Source organism: Paramisgurnus dabryanus, chromosome 9 (genome assembly GCF_030506205.2).
Source record: "Paramisgurnus dabryanus chromosome 9, PD_genome_1.1, whole genome shotgun sequence".
Taxonomy (NCBI): Eukaryota; Metazoa; Chordata; class Actinopteri; order Cypriniformes; family Cobitidae; genus Paramisgurnus; species Paramisgurnus dabryanus.
Window position 1 is genome coordinate 36,747,626 of NC_133345.1, and position 21,143 is coordinate 36,768,768.

Sequence of the window (21,143 nt, forward strand, 5' to 3'; positions counted from 1 at the left end):
TGTTCAGTCAAGAAGAAATTATGTTTTTTGAGGAAAACATTCCAGGATTTTTCTCATTTTAATGGACTTTAATGGACCCCAACACTTAACAGTTTTAATGCAGTTTAAAATTGCAGTTTCAAAGGAGTCTAAACGATCTCAAACGAGACATAAGGGTCGTATCTAGCGAAACGATTGTCACTGTTGGCAAGAAAAATAAAAAACATGCACTTTTAAACCACAACTTCTCGTCTTCTTCCAGCTGTGTGATGAGCCAGCCCGACCTCACGTAATTGCGTAAGGACATTGAAAGGGTACGTGTTACATATATGAAACGCACATTTGCGAACCATTTTAAACAATAAACTGACACAAAGACATTAATTAGTATCATTCCACATACAACAACGTCGGAACGGTCCTCTTTCGGCACACTTGTAAACACAGGGGCGTAGTTTCACATACGTCATCTGTGACCTCTTGACGTGATGATGTATTAGGCGTCACAGGACCGGAGAAAGACGAGAAGTTGTGGTTTAAAAGTGCATATTTTTTAATTTTCTTGCCAAAAATGACAATCGGTTCGCTAGATAAGACCCTTATGCCTCTTTTGGGATCGTTTAGAATCCTTTGAAACTGCTATTTTAAACTGCATTAAAACTGTTAAGTGTTGGGGTCCATTAAAGTCCATTAAAATTAGAAAAATCCTTGAATGTTTTCCTCAAAAAACAATTTCTTCTCGACTGAACAAAGAAAGCCATCAACATTTTGGATAACATGGTGGTGAGTAAATTATCTGGATTTACTGGACTAATCCTTTAAGGCTCTGTTCACAAAACTAGTGAGCTGCATCCTTACTATAATAGGCAGTGGGATTTTTTTACATTATATTGATGCCAAAATATATGTAGCACAGAAATGTTGGCTAACATAATTCTTTATACACACTGAGCTATTTTTATCAGTCCTTTTTAGTACTGAATGAAATTTAAGTATATCTTGTCTGCCATTGGATTTCAATTTTTCTCCTAGCTTGTTGTGATGCATTTTGGGATTGATGTCATTGTAAAGGATATGTGCAATACAGTTTAATCAGACTATAGCGAGTTATCTAAAGACATAATATTTCATCGCCTGTCATTGGGAACCGTCTTCGCCCAGGCATCATTGTAAACAGATCATTCATGTTTTGGTTCGAGGTATATGAGTCTAGTGCTGCTGTTCGCTTGCACAGTGTATGCCCATAAACTCATGCAGACATGGACATTTTTCCACACTGTGATCTGATAATGTCATCATCATCATTGGTGGCATGAACCGTAGATGCATCATTGTTGCATCCTGAGAGGTCATCTTTCTGCACTGCCAAGTGTTGATGGAGAAATTCTGCATCTCCATTTGAAATAATTGTAATAGTGCTCCTTGTGTCTTGTCACAATAACCTCAACAGTGCTGAAAACAAAAGGAGGACTAAATATATCCAGAAGACTCAGAACCCGGAGTGGAACCAGACTGTCATTTATAAAAACATCCATCTGGAGCAGGTAAACTTGTTGAATTAAAGGGGTAGTTCACCCAAAATTCGGTAACACTTTACTTAAAGGGGTTTGCATAAGACTGACATGACCCCTTTATAATTATGACATGACGCGTGTCATGAACATGAAGGAGATTTTATGCACGTTTATGACAACTGTCATTAAGTGTCATTTATTCAGTTATGTAATTTTTATTGACATTGTTTGAGATGCATTTGTTATGACAGCTTGACTTAAACCAATACATCATAACTTATATTTTGTTATAAATCATAAACATGACATAGCAGAATAATTATCAAACAAGAAATGTCCTAGCTTTATGGGTTAACATTACATCAAACTGTCATTTAAATGTCATTTAAGTGTAAATACTTTGTCAAATAGTTTTATAAAAGCATCATTAATATTTTTCTTGACCTCAACTACAGTGGTACAAATTGAACTTGTCATTTTAATGTCATTAAGTGTAAATACTTTGTCAAATAGTTTTATAAAAGTATCATTAATATTTGTCTTGACCTCAACTACAGTGGTACAAATTGAATTTGTCATTTAAATGTCATTAAGTGTAAATACTTTGTCAAATAGTTTTATAAAAGTATCATTAATATTTTTCTTGACCTCAACTACAGTGGTAAAATTTGAAATTGTCATTAAAATGCCATTAATAATAATAATAATTCCTTACATTTATATAGCGCTTTTCTCAGTACTCAAAGCGCTTTACATATGAACGGGGGAATCTCCTCAACCATTAAGTGTTAATACTCTTGTCAAAGTTTTATAACAGCATCATAAATATTTTTCTTGACCTCAGCTACAGTGGTACAATTTGGACTCGACATTAAAATGTCAATAAGTGTTAATACTATGTCAAATATTTTTAAATACCTTAACAAAATGCAACAGACACGTCAAAAGATTAAACTTAACTTATGTATGTGCACAATAAATTAAAAAAAAACGACAACTATCAGAACTTGTCCCCACACAGAGGGTTCTGACATAGATGGAAAAACTAAAAAAAACTGTAATTAATTAAATGAATTATTTTAATGTAATTAACTGTTTTTGCAGTAATATGGATCCAAAGCTGCATGGCTAATCCTTAACCCGTTTTCATTTAATGTTAGGTAAATCTGTCTCTAAATGCAATAAAATTAAATTTTATCTATTTTAATTATTATTATTATTATTATTATAATTTTTATTATTGATTTTATTTAACACCTCGCGGAAACTTAAAAAAACATTATGAACTGAAGAATATTCATGACGCTGTTATAAAACTATATGACAGAGTATTTACACTTAATGACATTTAAATGACAAATTATATTTGTACCACTGTAGTTAAGGTCAAGAAAAATATTCATGCCGCTGTTATAAAACTATTTGACAGAGTATTTACACTTAATGACATTTAAATGACAAATTATATTTGTACCACTGTAGTTGAGGTCAAGAAAAATATTCATGACGCTGTTATAAAACAATTTGACAGAGTATTAACACTTAATGACATTTAAATGACAAATTATATTTATGTCTGGTAAAAAGTGGTCAGTTATGTTGTCTTGGTAATGTCAAGTTGTCATGACAAGTTATGATATATTGGTTAATGTCAAGTTGTCATAAAAAAAACATTTCAAACAATGTCATATTTGCATTAAAAATGACACTTAATGACAGTTGTCATAAACGTGCATAAAATCTCCTTCATGTCATTATGAAGGTGTCATGTCAGTCTTATGTCACCCCTTCGAGTAAAGTGTTACCAAAAATTTTACCATCATTTAGGAGGCTACTCACCCTCATGTTGTTCTAAACCTGAATGAGTTTCTTTATTCTGTTGAACATCAAGGAAGATATTTTGATAAATGATGGTATACACAGTTGACGTATCCATTGGGTTCCATAGTAGTTGTTTTACCTACCATGGAAGTTAATGGGTACTGTAAACTGTGTACTTGCCATCATTTATCAAAATATCTTCTTTGGTGTTAAGCAGAATAAAAAAGCTCATACAGTTTTACAACAACATGAGGGTTGCATAATGATGCAGAATTTTCACTTTTGGTTAAACTATCCCTTTAATACTGATTTTCATTTTAATGATGTAATTGCAATGTTTTTATAATACATAATAAAGGATTTTGTCAATATTTTATTTCTCTCTGTGTGTGTATCTCTAATATGTACTGTAAAGAAATAATAGCCAAAGGCTTAAAAAGCATCCCAGGATGCACCTAATAAAAATAGTTGAGAGAATGAAAGCGAACAGGCGTCTAATAAATGCAGGTTTGTCAAAAGTGTGCCTCAAGTTTAATTTTCTCTTTATATATTCAAAAGTATTATTTATTTTGAGACCAAGTTGTAAACAGGTTTAGTGAACATTAGTAAACCGATCTCTCTCCCAATAAGATATTATCTACATGAAAAATCTTTCTTTTTTACATTGCTCCCTAAATATGATTAATCCTAGACTCTTGTGCAACATTTATTTGTTTTCTGTATTCCTCTCTCTCCAGCTACAGTATATATATTTGGCTATAAATAGTCAAAGGCATATGCACAGAACTCATTACATGTAATCAAAGTAGTCTAAGACACAAGGGAAGTTACATCATAGCTTCGTCTCCTATGACATGTCCCATTTTTTTCATACAAACTTGATTTTCCATTTTTAAAAATTCTGGTTGGCCTAGTTTTGGTGTCATTGCTGTGCTGTTTACTGAGTCACAGATTTTAGGTTTAAATAGCTGTTGTGAAAGTATATGTTTCCGATACCTGACTGTAATCTTGTGTTTGTGTGTTTATGTGTGTGTTTGTTTTGAACAGCTGAAGAAGAAAACTCTGGAGGTAACTGTGTGGGACTATGACCGATATTCCTCAAATGATTTTCTGGGAGAAGTGAGTGTTACACAAACACAGCAATTTAATTCACTTTAAAAAACACTTTTGATGACAGAGACAAATATCATTTTCATAATTTCAATTTAAAGTATGTTTTTTTTGTTTTTTTCCTGATGTTATTGTTATGGCATTATTATACATTAGTCATCTACAGACCCAGGCATAACATGCTGACATTCATTACATTTGATTTGTTGGAAAATCTTTGATTTTTATACTGACACAAAGTTGTTTATATCTTTTTGTAGGTGCTCATTGATCTCTCCAACACATCTCAACTGGATAACACGCCTCGCTGGCACCCCCTAAAGGAGCAAAGTGAGAGTATCCAGCATGGACGAGCTCCCCTTCCACAAGGACCAGGAGGATCTGGAGGCCTGGGAGGGCAGGGCGGCCCTGGAGGTCACGCGGGCCCTGGAGGACCAGGAGGTTCTGGAGGTCAGGGAGGGCAACCGGGGAACCAGGAATCACCCAAAACCTCCGTCATCAAGAGCCGAAGTCACGGCATCTTCCCTGACCCCGCTAAAGGTGGGTCATGCATACTAAGTACAAATAAATGCAGAATGAACACAGGTGGTAACTAGTGCGGTTTTACTGTATTAAATAAAAAGAGGATTAGGAATGTTTTAAGAGATGTTTCCAGGATATTTACATAATGATCAAATATATAGCTTGAAATCACCATAAGTCACTTTATATGTAAATGTAAACATAAATGTGACCCATTTCTGTGAAATTGTGTTTAAAGTCTCATGATCTAATGATGAGATTAGGAGAATCAAAAGTTTGATTTTAATCATTGATTTTACATTGATTTAAATTTTTGACATGGTCATACTCAGACTCAATAGTAAAGATATCAAGGTTATATTTTCACTGAATATTCTTTACCTTATGTAGGATAATTTTCAGAAAAAATCAGAAAATTAAAAACTTCAGATGGGTTTTTTCCACTAATGTTTAAAATGTATTATTTAATTCTTAACTAATACTTTAAAAAAAAAGAAGTATAAAAATAAAAGTATATTTATGTTAAGAAATACTTTTGGATATTATTATTTAGATAAGGTTTTTTTTATCACTCAGTACTTGTGAACAAATCTAACCATTAACGTTGACTAAGACTTTGATAATATAAGTTTCAGTCATGATCTTAATCTATTGAATTGTCACCACCAAAATTCCGGTTTAGTTGCTCACAGACAGTGCTGACAAAAAAAACTAATTTGCATATCACAAGTATTAATCACTCTATAAATGCTGACTTTTATATCAGATAACTTTGTAAATATTTTTTTTTTATATTTATAACATCTGACTTACTGACACATTTTGTTTGTAAAATTAATTCCTTCCTTCTGTCAGTAATAATAATAACCTTTATTTTTATAGCACCTTTTAGGGGAGAGCGGGGCAAAACCTAACTTTTTGGTTTTGGCTCAATCATTCAAAAAATATTTGAGTTTGATTAATTATATTTTTACACAAGCAACACACACATCTCTGCTACAAATGAACATTAAAAGTTTGTTTCTAGTACTTACCATGCTTGGACAATTACACCAAACGTGACAGAAGTGCAAACGTGTTACAACTTACCCCATAGGTGGGGTTAATTGTAACAGGCAGGGGGTTAGTTGTAACACTTGCTTGTTTGCAGGCAAATATTTCAATACTATTTTGTCTATATACTTGAAGTGGATATTGTTTATATATCTGTCTATAATAGACAGGTATCCACACTGTATTCATTCATCCAACGCTTTTCTAATAATAGTTCAAATATAAATGGATACAAATGTCTAAATATGTGAGAAAAAGCAGCACAATTATGACAAAACATTTTTTTATATGTGAACCAGTCTGTAAAAACCATACTACAGTTTCAAAATAAAATTCTGATTTTAGCCATTCATTTCATTATGATTTCAATCTTTGACGTGACCTTATTCAATCAATATTAAAGATATGAACAAAAATATGTTTTGACACGATTTTTGATAAGACAGGCACAGCCAGCAATAATTCGTGTGTAGCCTATTTAAAACAAGGGCAAGAATTACGCTAACGTTAGCGGTTTGTAAAGCTTTTTTTACCTTAAAGTCGCCATGAAACGTAAGTAGCGATTGTCTTATTTTCCCCGTGGTGACGTATATCGCTTCTGAAATTAAAAAAGTAGGTCTGCGAGGACATTTGTGTTTTTGATAAAAAATTATAAGGGAGATGATTGTTTTTTTAAAATAATGAAGCTCACAGGTAATTCTGAAAAAAATGACAGTTCTTCATTTCAATTTCATTTTGACTTTAAACTGTGTAAATACATTGCATAACACCAAATAATGTTCTTTTTAGCAATATCATATGATCCCTTTAAAGGCGGGGTGCAAGATCTCTGAAATCCAATGTTGACATTTGAAATCACCTAAACAAACACGCCCCTACCCCAATAGTATCTGGACCTTCATTTGATAGACCCACCCCACACATACGCAACGATGTCGGTAAGTATACACGTCCCTTACTGCTGATTGGCTACAAGTGTGTTTTGGTATTCGGCCCGACTCTCTTTTCCGAAGCGTTTTTTCAGATATCGTGCACATCGCCTTTATGTCTTTTTTATTTATCTGACTAATAAAATCACATAAAATGGTACAGTTGTGGTAAAAACATTCTTGTGATTTTTCAGATTTAATTTTATAAATGTATATATGTTTCATTTCATGGCTGTATTAATCCAAAGCACCTACTGTATGTTTTTAGACACACAGGTCTCTACCATAGAAAAGTCTCACAGTAGTCCCGGCAGCTCTAAATCCTCCTCTGAGGGTCACTTACGCTCCCACGGCCCTTCACGCAGTCAAAGTAAAGGCAGCATAACCCAGGCTCATCTGGAAGAGGCCGGGAACGCCATCGCTGCGGCCGAAGCCGCCGTTCATCAGGCTCGATTCCAGCCAAGTAATCTTTACTACTTCACATGAGCTCACAGCATCTGTTAATCTGTCCTGCTTTCTTTCTGTCTTCCTATCTTCATTCTTAAACTCTTTGTTTCCATTTCCTTTCAATTTCCCCTTTCTGTCATCTTTTTTTGTTGTTGTTTTCATTGTTTCTGTTTATGTTACACCTAAAGTGTCGCTAACTGATTTATCACAAATCAAAAACATTTACATAATAGGCCATAAAATAGCAAGTGCTTTTTAAAACCTAGTGTTTAAATGACCTACAGTATACTTTGGTTTTACTTTAAAACCACAATTTATATTATGAAATAGAAATGAAATGTAATTCTTCACAAATGCTGTAAAACACTGAGTAAACGTTTGTTTAACTTCTAACTTTTGTTCATAAATCTACAATCACAATTTTGCATAAAGCCTAGATAAAACCAAGGTGAGGCAGTAGTACGTTTTATTATGCATGCAAAATTAATGTGGCGGACATTCAGGCAAAAATCAAAGGGTAATCCTGCAGCAGAAATCACATTATCTGCATGAATAAATCCCTAGACGCACATCACCTAAATAGATTTTCCAAAAAAAGCAATCTGTCATAGTCCTACAAACACAATTGATAGGCTACTTAATGCCAAATTGTAGTTTAAGAAGTCACGTGAAATATCTACACACATCTACCCGGAAACCCCACAGAGCATGATGGTCCTCTATTACTGTACTTCATTCCCCCCTCGCCAGTAAAACCCCAGGCCTTTACCCCAGGTCAAACCCATATCTATGTCCGCATGATTGTGGTTTGTAAATATCATGAGCTGGTTTCATGTGAGGGAGTTCGTGTAGAGGCAGAACTGGTCCCACCTTCTGGCCAATGAGAGAAAAGTATCGAGTCAGATGACCTTCATGGAGGGATCTCTGCTAGAGGAGGTGAGAGGCATGTGACTCCTCCCTCTCTCTAAATATAAGACCCAAAATCAGCACGCATCTATTATAAAAGCACGAGAGCAAAATGTGTTTTCAAAGTTAATAAAGTCATGATATTTGCATTAAAATTTGATAGAGACCCTAAAGCAAAATGTTATTTTCGTCCTTCATTTCACTGTGCTATTTTGTTTTTGTTTCTCACTTGATTTTTTTCCTGTTCTTATATGACTTTATGTTTGAAGTTTATGTTGAAGTGATGTATATTGTTGATGTTAGTATAATTTGAAAACAATGTGTCACTTCTTCTCACATTAAATTTTTAAGTATGTTTAGTTTGGATTTACAAATCATTTTTTATATATATTGTCTATCAATGAGTTGTTATAACTTATAAAGTTAACTCTTTCCCTGCTATTTGCATGGGAAAACATTTGCATGAAAAAAACATGTTCCTGATGAGTTTTTAGGGTAATCTGTAATACCGTGATTATTACAAAACATGAAGCAAAACATTATTTATGAATTTTACACTGTGTTTTTTATGTTTTGATAATCATTCTGAATCTGATCTCTGAACAAAATTCCTTCACAAAATGCAATTATTTCAGCTTTTTGCTAGAAAAAAATATTTTTTTAAGAAAAATACCCATATTTAATTGTTTATAAGCAGAGAAAAAATATATAGATATGATGAATTTTTTTTTCCCTGTTTTGTTTGTTTGTTGTTTGATAGCAGAGGGTCTGTTATTTTATTTGATATATTTTTATGTTTACATATTTTTAGAAGAAATTTTTCCTGGAAGTTTTTTTTTACTTTTGTGAAAATTACAAAACAGACTGGCAGGGAATGAGTTAAAATAATAAGTTAATTCAGCTTTATTTAAGTTACAGCAACTCATCACTAGTCAAGATAAAAAGTTAAAATAACTTGTAAATAAAAGTTGATTATACTGTACTTTAAATTGTAAGTACAAAACAAATTACAGTGTAACATTCACTAAGTATAGTTTAGTATTTACTATACTAAACTGTAGTAAATTTAAGTATAAGGTATTATATTATACAGTAATAATTACTGTTAAGTAAAGTCTTATTATGTTGCACTTAGTGTTAATTTACAAGTCATTTTAACGTACTATTTGTTTTAAGAGTTGCTGTATCTTAAAATAAAGTTAAATTAGCTTAAGTTATTTCAACTTGATTTTTATCATTTATAACTATTCATCAACAATTGTAGTTTCAAACTGATTAAACTTAAAAAATGTAAGTGCAACAAGGAATTTTTACAGTGTAGTATTAACTATAATAAATTGATAAACTATAGTAAATACTTTAGTAGTATATTTTAATATTTACTATGGTAACTTTGAGGTAGACTATAGTATCTACGAATATTATTACCGTTTACTATAGTAAATGCTAAAGAATACTACAGTTTTTCTTCACGTGGGTTGCTAAATATGGCTGTGTTTAATTGCTGTATTGTGTTTGTGTGTATGGATGTGTTTGTGCATGTCTACAGACAAAACAAATCACAGAATGGCTGATGGTGTTGAATACACTCTGGAGAGTGAGGACGGTACAGGTCCTAATGCATTGGACAGTGCCATCTTTCAGGTTCCTCAGCTGTAAGTACTGCCTGCCTTTATTCAGCTTTTTAATCATTCTCTCCCTAAACAAATCTGAACAAATTCTGAGATAATATTGTGTAAGTTAATATTTAAAAAGAGAATTTACCCAAAAATTAAAATGCTGTTTTTCCAAACCTGTATGACTTTCTGTTTTTTTTGAAGAACAAGAAGAGAAATTCAGAAAAAAAAGATAACTATAAAGCTCACTAAGATGATAACTAACATCCACATCAATTAAAGGAGGGGTGCATGATCTCTGAAAGCCAATGTTGACATTTGGAATCATTTAAACAAACACGCCCCTACCCCAATAGAATCTGGACCTTCTTTTGATAGACCTGCCCAACACATACGCAACACAGGCACTGATGTCATTTAGTAGACACACCCCCTACTGCTGATTGGCTACAAGTGTGTTTTTGGTACTCGGCTTGACTCCCTTTTCCAAAGTGTTTTTCAAAAATCATGCACCCTGCCTTTAATAATAACATTGATGTTTCTTAAGCATGCATGCTGCAGTTTCACATTTTAAATGCACAATTTTGATTGGCTGTCAATGTTTTGTTGTTCTACAGCTGGAAAGTGATACCAATAATGTTGTTCACCTGTATCTTTATTGTTATATTGGTGGTGACACTAAAATACTTTATACCTTACGTTTTACTATAGTAAATTGTATTGTACTGATTTATAGTAATTTAAATAGTTTGTTCATGTATACTATAGTATTCTGTAGTATTAATTCTAGTATATTGATACATTGCAGTAAGTACTGTAGTATACTTTAATATTTACTATGGTAAGGTACACCATAGTATCTAGGAATGTTACTTAAAACTAAAGTGTACTTTTGATGAATATTCGAGGCTTTGAGACTGTCAGAATAAGCAAAAATCAAATAAATGTTTGTATTTCCATCAGGAAAAACATCCCTAATGGAACAGATAAATGCAGAGGACTTGAATCATCTGTGAACCGGTCTGACTCGGAGGGTAAGAGTCAGTTTTGTACTCCAGTTTCAGTTCATTGGGATCACATGCACACAGTTAGGTTCCAGACTTTTCAGTCTCATAGCGGTAAACCGTATCAATCACACACCAAACTGTGAGTAATAATAGCCTTTTTTCTGTGGTGTACAGAGGAGTCAATGGGGTCGTGTTCACACATGAGGCTGAATTAGCACATGTCAGAAAGCTGTTAGACAGGAAAACAGCAGTCATACCCTTCTGTTGTACACGAGACGTGCCACTGTGTCACAGCTATACACTGCTGAATAATTCATCATAGCGGACGGTGTGTTTGTGTGCTTGTGAGCTTGTGTTTTTTTCGCTGTCAAAGTGGATAGATGCGAGTGCAACAAAAAATAACCGAGAATTGGAATGTAACCCTGACACAGTTTATAAAATCAATACTGCAATACATTTATTGTTTGACAGACCCTTTTGAATATATTTAAGGATATTGATCTGTTTCTATGTTGTGTGAATATAATTTAATAAATAACAGAACATTTTACAAGAGAAGAATTTCTTCAATTTTGCATCTTTAGCATTTATGAAAGCTTTTTCTTTTCACCTCAAATTATTGTATGTTGCTATTAGCCATTTGTCCATTAGGGGTCGCCATTTTCCATAATATTTTTCAGTCTATTTACATTAGTATTCAGGGCCCAGTTGTTCAAAAGTATTAGCTCAAATATTCAAAATGAATTGTTAAATTAAAGAATATAGGATGATTCTGAATTCGCATTAGATAACAAAATCCTATTTAGGTTTGGAACCAGATCAAATCATCAGTTGGGGTGCAAAATGTTTTAGTTTGGGATATATTTGATCCAAAACAATAGCATTTTCTGATCCCAAACAGAAGGGTGGATTTCAAGAACAAAAATGTAATGAAACTTTACAAATTAATCAAAAATGCACTATTTCTATCATGTAATATACACAGATTTATATTTACGTTTTTGCTCTTAATTAGTTTAACCGTTATATTTGCAGAATAAAAGTTTTTGTTTACATCATATATGTGTGTGTGTATAATATTATATAAAAAAATATTATATACAAAAAATGTATATACACATGTTAATATTTCTAAAAAAAAAAAAAAAAAAAAAAAATATATATATATATATATATATATATATATATATATATATATATATATATATATATATATATAAGAAATATTAACATGTGTATATACATTTTTATACTTAATATATACAAATATTTTTTTCTTAAAATTTTACATGCATGTGTGTGTATTTATATATATATATATATATATATATATATATATATATATATATATATATATATATATATATATATATATATATATATATATATATATATATATATATATATATATATATATATTATACACAATACACACACATGTTGTAAAAAAAACTTTTATTCTGTAAACGATTAGTCGATTAGTTGCGTTTAGTTGTTATAGGCCCTACACTCCCAGTGAATTCCATAAATAGCTGTCAATAGCAAAAATATAATTTAAATAATTTGTCATTATGCTAATTATAATCAGAGATCAACCAGTCAAATGTAGAGTAAAATGCATGTTGCAATGTATTTGTGTATAATTCATATTTTTATTTTTTATTTTGTGGGTCAGATGAATGGTCTGAATGTTAAAATGAAATTGTATTATTTTATTGTCTGCTCAAGTAAAAACACTTAGTGCCCACACATTGAATACAGTATATCACCAATGTATTCATTTAGAGCACTGAATGAATGGTGATCTGAAAAAGTGTGTATCTGGATTAAGATTGATCCAGTACAATATTGCTTAAATAGTGAAACTGAATGTATGACGAAATGTAAGATGAATCACCTGATCCTGGATAGCAAATTATGGGATTTCCAAATCAGGATCATTCCTAAACAACTGGGCCCATCTTAGAGAAAATAAAAAATGTATTTCTTGTTTTGACTACAGTTAACAGGGCAAAGACATTTCCTATATGTCCTTGACTTACTTGTGTGCTGCAGGTAAGATGATGGGTGAGATCAAGGTGGCTTTGAAGAAGGAGATGAAGACTGAAGGAGAACAGCTGGTTCTTGAGGTTCTGCAGTGCAGGAATATTACCTACAAGTTCAAATCTCCAGACCATCTACCTGGTAATGTTATCATCCTCAGTATTTTCGTTTTTTAAATACCAGAAGTACCATTCTTGTAGATTAGTTTGTTACAGTGTTGCGTTACCAACACAAAGGTCATGGGTTCGAACCGCAGGGAACACACAAACTGATAAACATGAAAAATGGCTTTAAATGCACTTTAAAGGAAAACACCACCACCATTTTTTAAAATGTTACTATGTTCTTACCTCAACTTAGATTAATTAATACATACCTATCATCAATGCGTGCACTTTTAATCTTTGTACAGTGCTTCTTGAATGTGTTAGCATTTAGCCTAGCCCCATTCATTACTAGGGCTCCAAAAAACGTTTTATTTTGTGCCACCTAACTTACTTGTGTAACTGCTCATGTAACAGTCTTTAAAAAGGGAAGACATGGAAGTGTTTGGTGGCTTTTAAATTCATCCCTGTTTGGAGCCATAGGAACGAATGGGGCTAGGCTAAATGCTAACACATTCACAAGGTTCTATAAAAAGATTAAGTGCACGCTAGGGTTGTGCCGATAGACGATAGTATCGTGTATGGACGATCTTCAGACATATCGGCAATGGCAGGCTTTCATGGCGATAGTCATGACGATAGTTGGCGAATGGTTATTATTATTATTATTATTATTATTATTATTATCATCATAGTTTTATATTAACACCCACAATTCATGCTTTTCCTCACATGAGGGTTTGTGGGCTTCACTTTACGTGGAGAGCTTGTAAAGAGAGAATTCCTTCTTGCACGTACCTGCACTTAATGCGCGCGTCTTGGTCTCCTTCTTCCACTAAATCCAGCGCGCCCCGTCATTAGCAGCTGGGCTTCTCTCTGTCACACGTGCACGCGCTCTCGCGTCTGTCCGAAGTCTAAACATAAACTAAAGTAGTAATCCTTATGTATTTGTTCAGTTTAATGCGTTTCATGCGAGCTGAGGCAAACTTTACTTTTTGTTTAAAATATGACCCGCTGCATATTAGCGCCTCTCTCTCACTCTCGTGTACGTGCTGAAAGCTGCGCTCTGTCCGAAGTCAGATCACTAGGTATTAATCCTGTTTATGATATGCATTTCAAGGAGTTGTAGCAACACGTCCCTCGTGTTTAATATATGATTGTGTTTAAGATATGATCGCGTTCCGCTGGACCGATGCGTTTAAAAAGGCACCTCATGAGAGCACCACTGCTTCACACGTGTAGTTTTCTGCAACAGCACTAAACCAATGCATTGAATTGTTTGTATGTGCGCGCACGTGTGTGTGTGTGTGTGTGTGTGTGTGTGTGTGTGTGTGTGTGTGTGTGTGTGCGCGCGCAGATGCATGTTTTTACAGTTAAGTAATCATGATAGGGTTTTAATGACGCGCTCGCATTAATGGCATTAGGTTTAAGAAGGTTGCGGTCATGACGCTGTTGCTCTTGTTTTTTTTGTCCACCCATCAAGTGACTTGTTATGAGTAAAAAATTAACAAATAAAAAAATGAGTAAACGTCTGCCCCGCCCCCCGATAATATCGTGTATCGCCGATCTCACAGGCTGACGATAGGACGATCTGAAAATAGGGCATATCGCCCAACACTAGTGCACGCATTAAAAAAGAGAGGTATGTATTAATTTGTCTAAGTTGAGGCAAGAACATAGTAAAATATTGAAAATGGTGGTGTTTTCCTTTAAGTTACTTTTGATAAAATAATTTGCCAAATGCATACAAAATAACAAGTAGTACTGTAGTAGTGCTGTGGAAAAACAATGATGCTGATGCACAAAACCTTAAAGGGGAAAATCTGACTTTTTCCATGTTTAAGTGCTATAAATGGGTCCCCAGTGCTCCTATCAACCTAGAAAATATAAAAAAGATCAACCCAGTAACTTAGTTTTGGTAAACCATTCTCGGCAAGCATGTGAAAAAAATAGGTCATAGAAATTTGGCTCTCCTTGTGATGTCAGAAGGGGATAATACTGCACCTTAATCTGCACCAATCAGCTCATTTGTATATAAAAACGGACACATTTTTGTTCACATATACAAAGTGGCAATTTTAACATGCTATAATAAATTATATATATGGTTTTTTGAGCTAAAACTTCACATATGTAATCTGGGGGCACCGACGATTTATTTGATATCTTAAAAAAACTCTTGTGAAATGTCTCCTTTAAGTTGTTGTTTGAGTTTGAGGTGTTATATGTTTTTATCTGTTCTTCTAGACCTTTATGTAAAACTCTACGTGGTGAATGTGGCAACTCAGAAGAAAATCATAAAGAAGAAGACGAGAGTGTGTCGTCATGACAGAGAGCCATCCTTCAATGAGACCTTTCGCTTTAACCTCAATCCAGTTGGCCACTCTATTCAGGTTAGAGACTAGAAATTCATACAAATTAAAGGTTTTACACAAGATGTAATACATTAATAGTATTCACATCCTCTCTCTCTCTCTCTTTGTCTTCTTTCTTACAGCTGTTCCTGGTATCAAATGGAGGAAAGTTCGTGAAGAAGACCCTGATTGGTGAAGCCTACATCTGGCTGGACAAAGTAGACATGCGTAAACGTGCCGTCAGCTGGCACAAACTGGTCGCCACCACCAATCAAACTCAACCATAATCAACCAATCAGAACTCATCACCCATCAAAGTGAAACAAAGGTGGGTTTGTGAATTTGGAAAGACTGACAGGTGCGTCTAGTCTGAACTGAATCATGTATCCGGGTCCTCCCAAAAGTGTATTTAAGATGATTCACCAAACCAGTCCAAAAGGATGATAAATGCATAACGCTGTTATGATCTATTTGATCATTTCTGCAACATCATTCCCGTTGGTCCATCGCATACTGAATCTACAATATCTAGACGTACGTCATTTATTACTTGAGAATTTAATTGCTGTTTCTATCCCATTTCCAATGTTACGTACCTATATGTGTATTTGTCAGAAAAACAGCATTATTTAAAAGATACACAAATGACACAATCATTTGATACATAATGTACCATATGCACTGAATTGAGAAAGTAAGACAATCTTAAATGCAATGGGTCCCGCTGTCTTTGTTGAATGCACCAGTTTGTTTTTGTCCTTAATGCTGAATGTTGAAACGTCTGGTTCTTTCGACTGGATTTGGAGAGGACGTAACTGATGAATATCATTCGATAACAATATTACGGACAATAGCATGGACAATAAAAGAGGCCGTATTTTGTGTTTAGCATCTCGAGCCCTCGAAATTGTCTACTGTGTGATGTATGTCCACAATGTGTTTGTTTCCAGCAGCATTTTGAAGTAACTGTCATGTCATGTCGGTGGTCAAATGTCGTCATTAATAGTCTCTGTTATGTGTGACGTTCTGTGTGGAATACAAATATGCAATGAGAAAAAATAATAACTAATGTACATTTGAGAAATTTGAGAGTCCTATTGGGCGAGGCCTCTGGCTCAACTGACACGATAGGTCGAAATCCGGATGTAACGTTCGTGTTTATTTTGGTGCAAGTGTCTGTCCTCTGTCATGTGTTACTCTGTTTCATAGTGGTGCACAAAAAATGTTTCATCCGCTGTAATGTTTGATCCGATCAGTCATAAAGGATAACTCGGTTAACTCATTATCTCTACATAAACACTGCCTCTTTAACCCTTCACCATATCAGTGTAGAGTTACACAATGTGCCATTGAAAAATAAAGGCACACATTTGTTGTCTGTCTTATCAATATCAGTGGACATCTTACTTATAACGTTTTGCAAATCGAATACACACAAGGTTTTCTTGTTTAATCTTTACCTTGCACAGTCGTGCATGGAGGTATCTTAATAAAAGGTAAGATAAACTATTGTGTGCCAACCTGATGTTTTAACCAAATCCACTGGTTCAGTTTGGGTAATCTATGCAACATGGATTATGTTCTTTGAATGCATATACCTTAACATATAACATAGAGAGTATGAATACATGTATATGTTGAAAAAAATGAAATTAAGTATATTGTATAGTGTTTATTTTTATTTATTTTTTACTCCTCTTTTATGGTACAGTAAATATGCACTTTAGGTTGTTGTTTTCATACTGTAGATTTCCAAATACCATCATCAATTGTGTATTATCTTTTAGTGTCACTGCTGCATAAAATACTAAAATGTTGGCAAAGTTCTGCAAAACAATAATATATAATAAAATAACTATGATGATGGCCAATTATAAGTGTTTTCACCCAGAGCATTATATTATATTATATTATGAGAGAGTTTTTGTTGTTCCCTTTATAAAAGCACATCTATTTGACAGCTATCGAAACTTCTATTGCAGTTTATTATGACCCCATTGTTTTTAGTTTGGGGATGAGATTAGGTGTGTGAATGTGATTTGGTTATTTTTGTTGATTTTGTAAATGTATATATTTTCTACAAGATGTCTGAATATTAATTTGGTCTGAGCATGTGATTGTAATCACGAGATCAAACTCTGTCTGTACATATGTTGTATTTGTTTATATGTGGAAGAAAGTAATAACTCGATTGGTGCAAACAAGTGTTCAATCAACCCATTTCAATATGTTTGTCAAAATCAGCAACATCTCTCAGAATGCCAAGGTTTAAAAAAAAATGCGAAAAAGACAAAAGAAAAATTCCTTTCAAATTGAATGGTTGTCAAACAGTTTCTATGTTTTTACATAGATGTTGCATGTTTCGCTAGATGTCTGTTGATATATTTTGACTCCGGATTGGGTTAAAAAAGAGAGAAATTTTGAACACGTCATCTGAAATTGTATGCGGACTGTAAAAATGCTTGTAATATGAGTCTTGTTTTTCACTTCGTGTAAAAAAGAAAAAAAATAATGTTATGGTTTTGTGGTTGTCCACAGGATGTCATGAAATTATGCAAATTGTGCAGTAGAGGAAAATAATATATGAAGACTAAGAAATAAATAAAAACTTTATCCCTGCGTCTAAATAATAAAGAATAGATTCTATTTCAAATGTGAAAATGTGTGACGTTTTTATTTTGAACTGTTGATCTGTTTGCAATTTGAAGGAGATTATACATACATTTACATATAGGATGTTTTTTTATCTAATCTACGTATTGTTGTATAAAACCAAACTTAATAAAACGTACATATTTTTTCTGCACACTGTGCAAAAATAATTTTCAAGAAAAAAATTCTTAGTATTTCAGTAGAATTATCTAAAAATTCTTAAATTAAGATGCTTTTTCTTGATGAGCGAACCGACTCAAGAAAATAAGTCTAGTTTATAGACCAAAAATATCACATTTAAGTTATTTTGTGCATAAAACAAGCAAAACAATCTGCCAATGGGGTAAGCTAATTTTTCTAGAATTTTTCTTGAATTTAGGGTTTAATAAAAAATTTCAAGATTTTTTGCTTAGCCCATTGGCAGATTTTTTTTTTTTTTTTTGCTTGTTTTATGCCAAAAATCACTTAAATTTGATATTTTTGGTCTAAAAACTAGACTTATTTTCTTGGGTCTTTTTGCCCATCAAGAAAAAGCATCTTAATTTATTTATTTTTTTACTTAAAACAAGAATTAATAAGAATTTTTTTTCTTAAAAATCATTTTTTGCAGTGCATATATTACACCGCAAAAATGATTTTCAAGAAAATAATTTTTAGTATTTTTGCCTTGTTTTCAGTAAAAATATAAAAAATATATTCTTAAATTAAGATGCTTTTGGAGGGAAACAACCCAATAAAATAACTCTTGTTTTTAGACCAAAAATATCAAATTTAAGTGATTTTGTGCATAAAACAAGCAAAAATATCTACCAATTTTTTCTTGAATTTTGTGTTTGAGAAAAATGTTCAAGATTTTTTTGCTTACCCCTTTGGCAGATTTTTTTTGCTTGTTTTATGCACACAATCAATTAAATTGGACATTTTTGGTCTAAAAACTAGACTAATTTTCTTGGGTTGTTTCGCTCATCAAGAAAAAGCATCCTAATTTAAGAATTTTTTTTATATTTTTTTTACTGAAAACAAGACAAAAATACTAAGAATTCTTTTCTTTAAATTTTTTTTTTTTTTTGCAGTGTACAAAACTACCATTTTTTTATTTGACATAACAGTAATGAGTAAAGTCTGGGGCTTTGCTAATGTCAGTAATAGCGGTAACACTTTAAAACAAGGTCTCATTTGTTAACATTAGTTAATGTATTAACTAACATGAACTAACCATGAGCAGTACATTCGTTACTGTATTTGTTAATCTTTGTTAACGTTAGTTAATAAAAATACAGCTGTTCATAGTTTATTCATGATAACAAGATTTTAATAATGTATTAGTAAATGTTCAAATTAACATTAACAAAGATTTAAAAAATGCTTTATAAGTGCAGTTCCTTATTAGTTCATGTTAACTAATGTAGTAAACTAACTAAATTAATGAACCTAATTGTAAAGTGTTACCATAATAGCTAATAGTCAGTTTCTTCAATTAGTGAATAATGTCTTAATTTTTTTTAGGTGAAAATCAAGTGTTAAAATGTACTCAATGTATTTGCATTAATTGGCCACCAGAGGGAGCTAGTGTCTACACAAAGGAAATAAAGGCACTGGTCATATACAAATTTAACAGTTCAAAACTTTCTATTACACTGTCAGAAAAAAAATGATCCCAAGCTGTCACTTGGGCAGTACCCTTAAAAAGTTCCTAATATGATATGTATACATTTGTACCAATATGTACCTTATATCCACCCTTTGGTACCATGTCTCTAAAGTATTAAACTGAACTCCCTAGGTGCATGAAAGGGTACCACACCAATGAAAGCTAGGGACAATTTCTGGAGAAAAATTCTGACTGTGTACATCTGATCAAAATGATTGTCAGACAGGATAAAGCATCAATTAATTGAATAGTTAACTATGAACCATTTATCAAGGAACTGCAGCAAACATCCACATTTTCTAAAAAGCCAATAAAAAAAAATCTGTGACTCATCCTCATCTCATATTTTTCCAGTACTTTGTCAGGGCTAAATTAAAGCCCAGAAGCTGAGTTATCCAAACCAAATGCTTCCAGCTTTATACCATACCCAAATACCAGTAAGGCTTGCTTTAAGAGCCCACAAACAGACTACGAGAGGAGTGTTTATGAACATACATTCTTTCTCTGGTGATGTGAGGCAGGGCGAGTTGCCATGGAGACCATGGATACAGGGGTAGGAGGGCCCAGGGGAGCCATGTAGCTTGGAGAGCAGGATGTGCTGGAGAGTATGTGATACCCCTCATCCTCAGTTCCATGGAGCATGATACATTTTTGTTTTCGATGCCTCCCATCAGCCAACATCACTTGTTAATATTCTGTAAATGAAAACGCTTTCCTCTAAATTGAGCATCCCTCCCTTCCATATACAGTAGCTAAAAGCAAACTTGGTTCCTATAGGCGTCGCTGTACTGTTTTTCAGGGATGACAAATGTATATCTGAAGTAAATTAGCTTCCTCATAACTTGTCCCTAGAGGCACAGCGTTATTTGTTTCTTGCTTAATCAACGTCATGGGTAAAGTAATCGAAACAAATCTACTATGAATAAATATGCACAGTAAAGCTTCGGTCTCCGAGTCTAGATGGACAGCTAGAGACTCACAGACGTTTAATGAGCTTGGTCATTAGCTTTTACTGAACGTCTCAGGGCCAGGCCACAGGCGCAAACACAGCATTGCTTCAACACACATTCACATAAAGAGCGTCAGTAGCAAATGGGCCTCGAAGGTCCTCGTAATATGTTTTAATGCACATCGATGTCTAACACGCTGTCAGGGTCTCTCGTGTGACCCTGCATATGCCGAGTTGTTGAAAAGAGTTGGGTATACGCATTAAACCGGATCCAAGCAAAGTGCACATGAACTCAGCTTTCCCAGCATCCTTTAATCATCAGTTTGGGCCATGTTGAAAAGTAAAGAGGTCACAGCAGTACTCTCTATTTAAGATCCATGGGGGATTTTAATGAGAGAGTGTGTTTTTTGATGATGGTACCCCTTCTTTTATTTAGCCGAGCGGCGCTTTTATCCTGGTCTAGAGCATAGTGCTCTTCATGCAACC

At 33.4% G+C, this 21,143-nt stretch overlaps 1 protein-coding gene across 5 annotated transcripts in view; it reads left to right on the forward strand.

The window, feature by feature from the left end:
- Window positions 1-18,060, forward strand: part of pclob (piccolo presynaptic cytomatrix protein b) — a 93,936-nt gene extending 75,876 nt beyond the window's left edge. For 4 of the 5 annotated variants that reach the window (XM_065283537.1, XM_065283535.1, XM_065283538.1 and 1 more), the window contains 9 exons: window positions 1,430-1,523; window positions 4,362-4,433; window positions 4,685-4,964; window positions 7,197-7,391; window positions 9,831-9,936; window positions 10,861-10,931; window positions 12,960-13,088; window positions 15,299-15,444; window positions 15,549-18,060. In XM_065283537.1, the coding sequence (XP_065139609.1) occupies window positions 1,430-1,523; window positions 4,362-4,433; window positions 4,685-4,964; window positions 7,197-7,391; window positions 9,831-9,936; window positions 10,861-10,931; window positions 12,960-13,088; window positions 15,299-15,444; window positions 15,549-15,692 (1,237 nt within the window). In that variant the 3' untranslated portion in view covers window positions 15,693-18,060. Of the gene's footprint in view, window positions 1-1,429; window positions 1,524-4,361; window positions 4,434-4,684; window positions 4,965-7,196; window positions 7,392-7,563; window positions 8,312-9,830; window positions 9,937-10,860; window positions 10,932-12,959; window positions 13,089-15,298; window positions 15,445-15,548 lie in introns of those variants that run through there. The other variant, XM_065283540.1, reaches the window with a different exon arrangement.
- The last annotated feature ends 3,083 nt before the right edge of the window (window positions 18,061-21,143 follow it).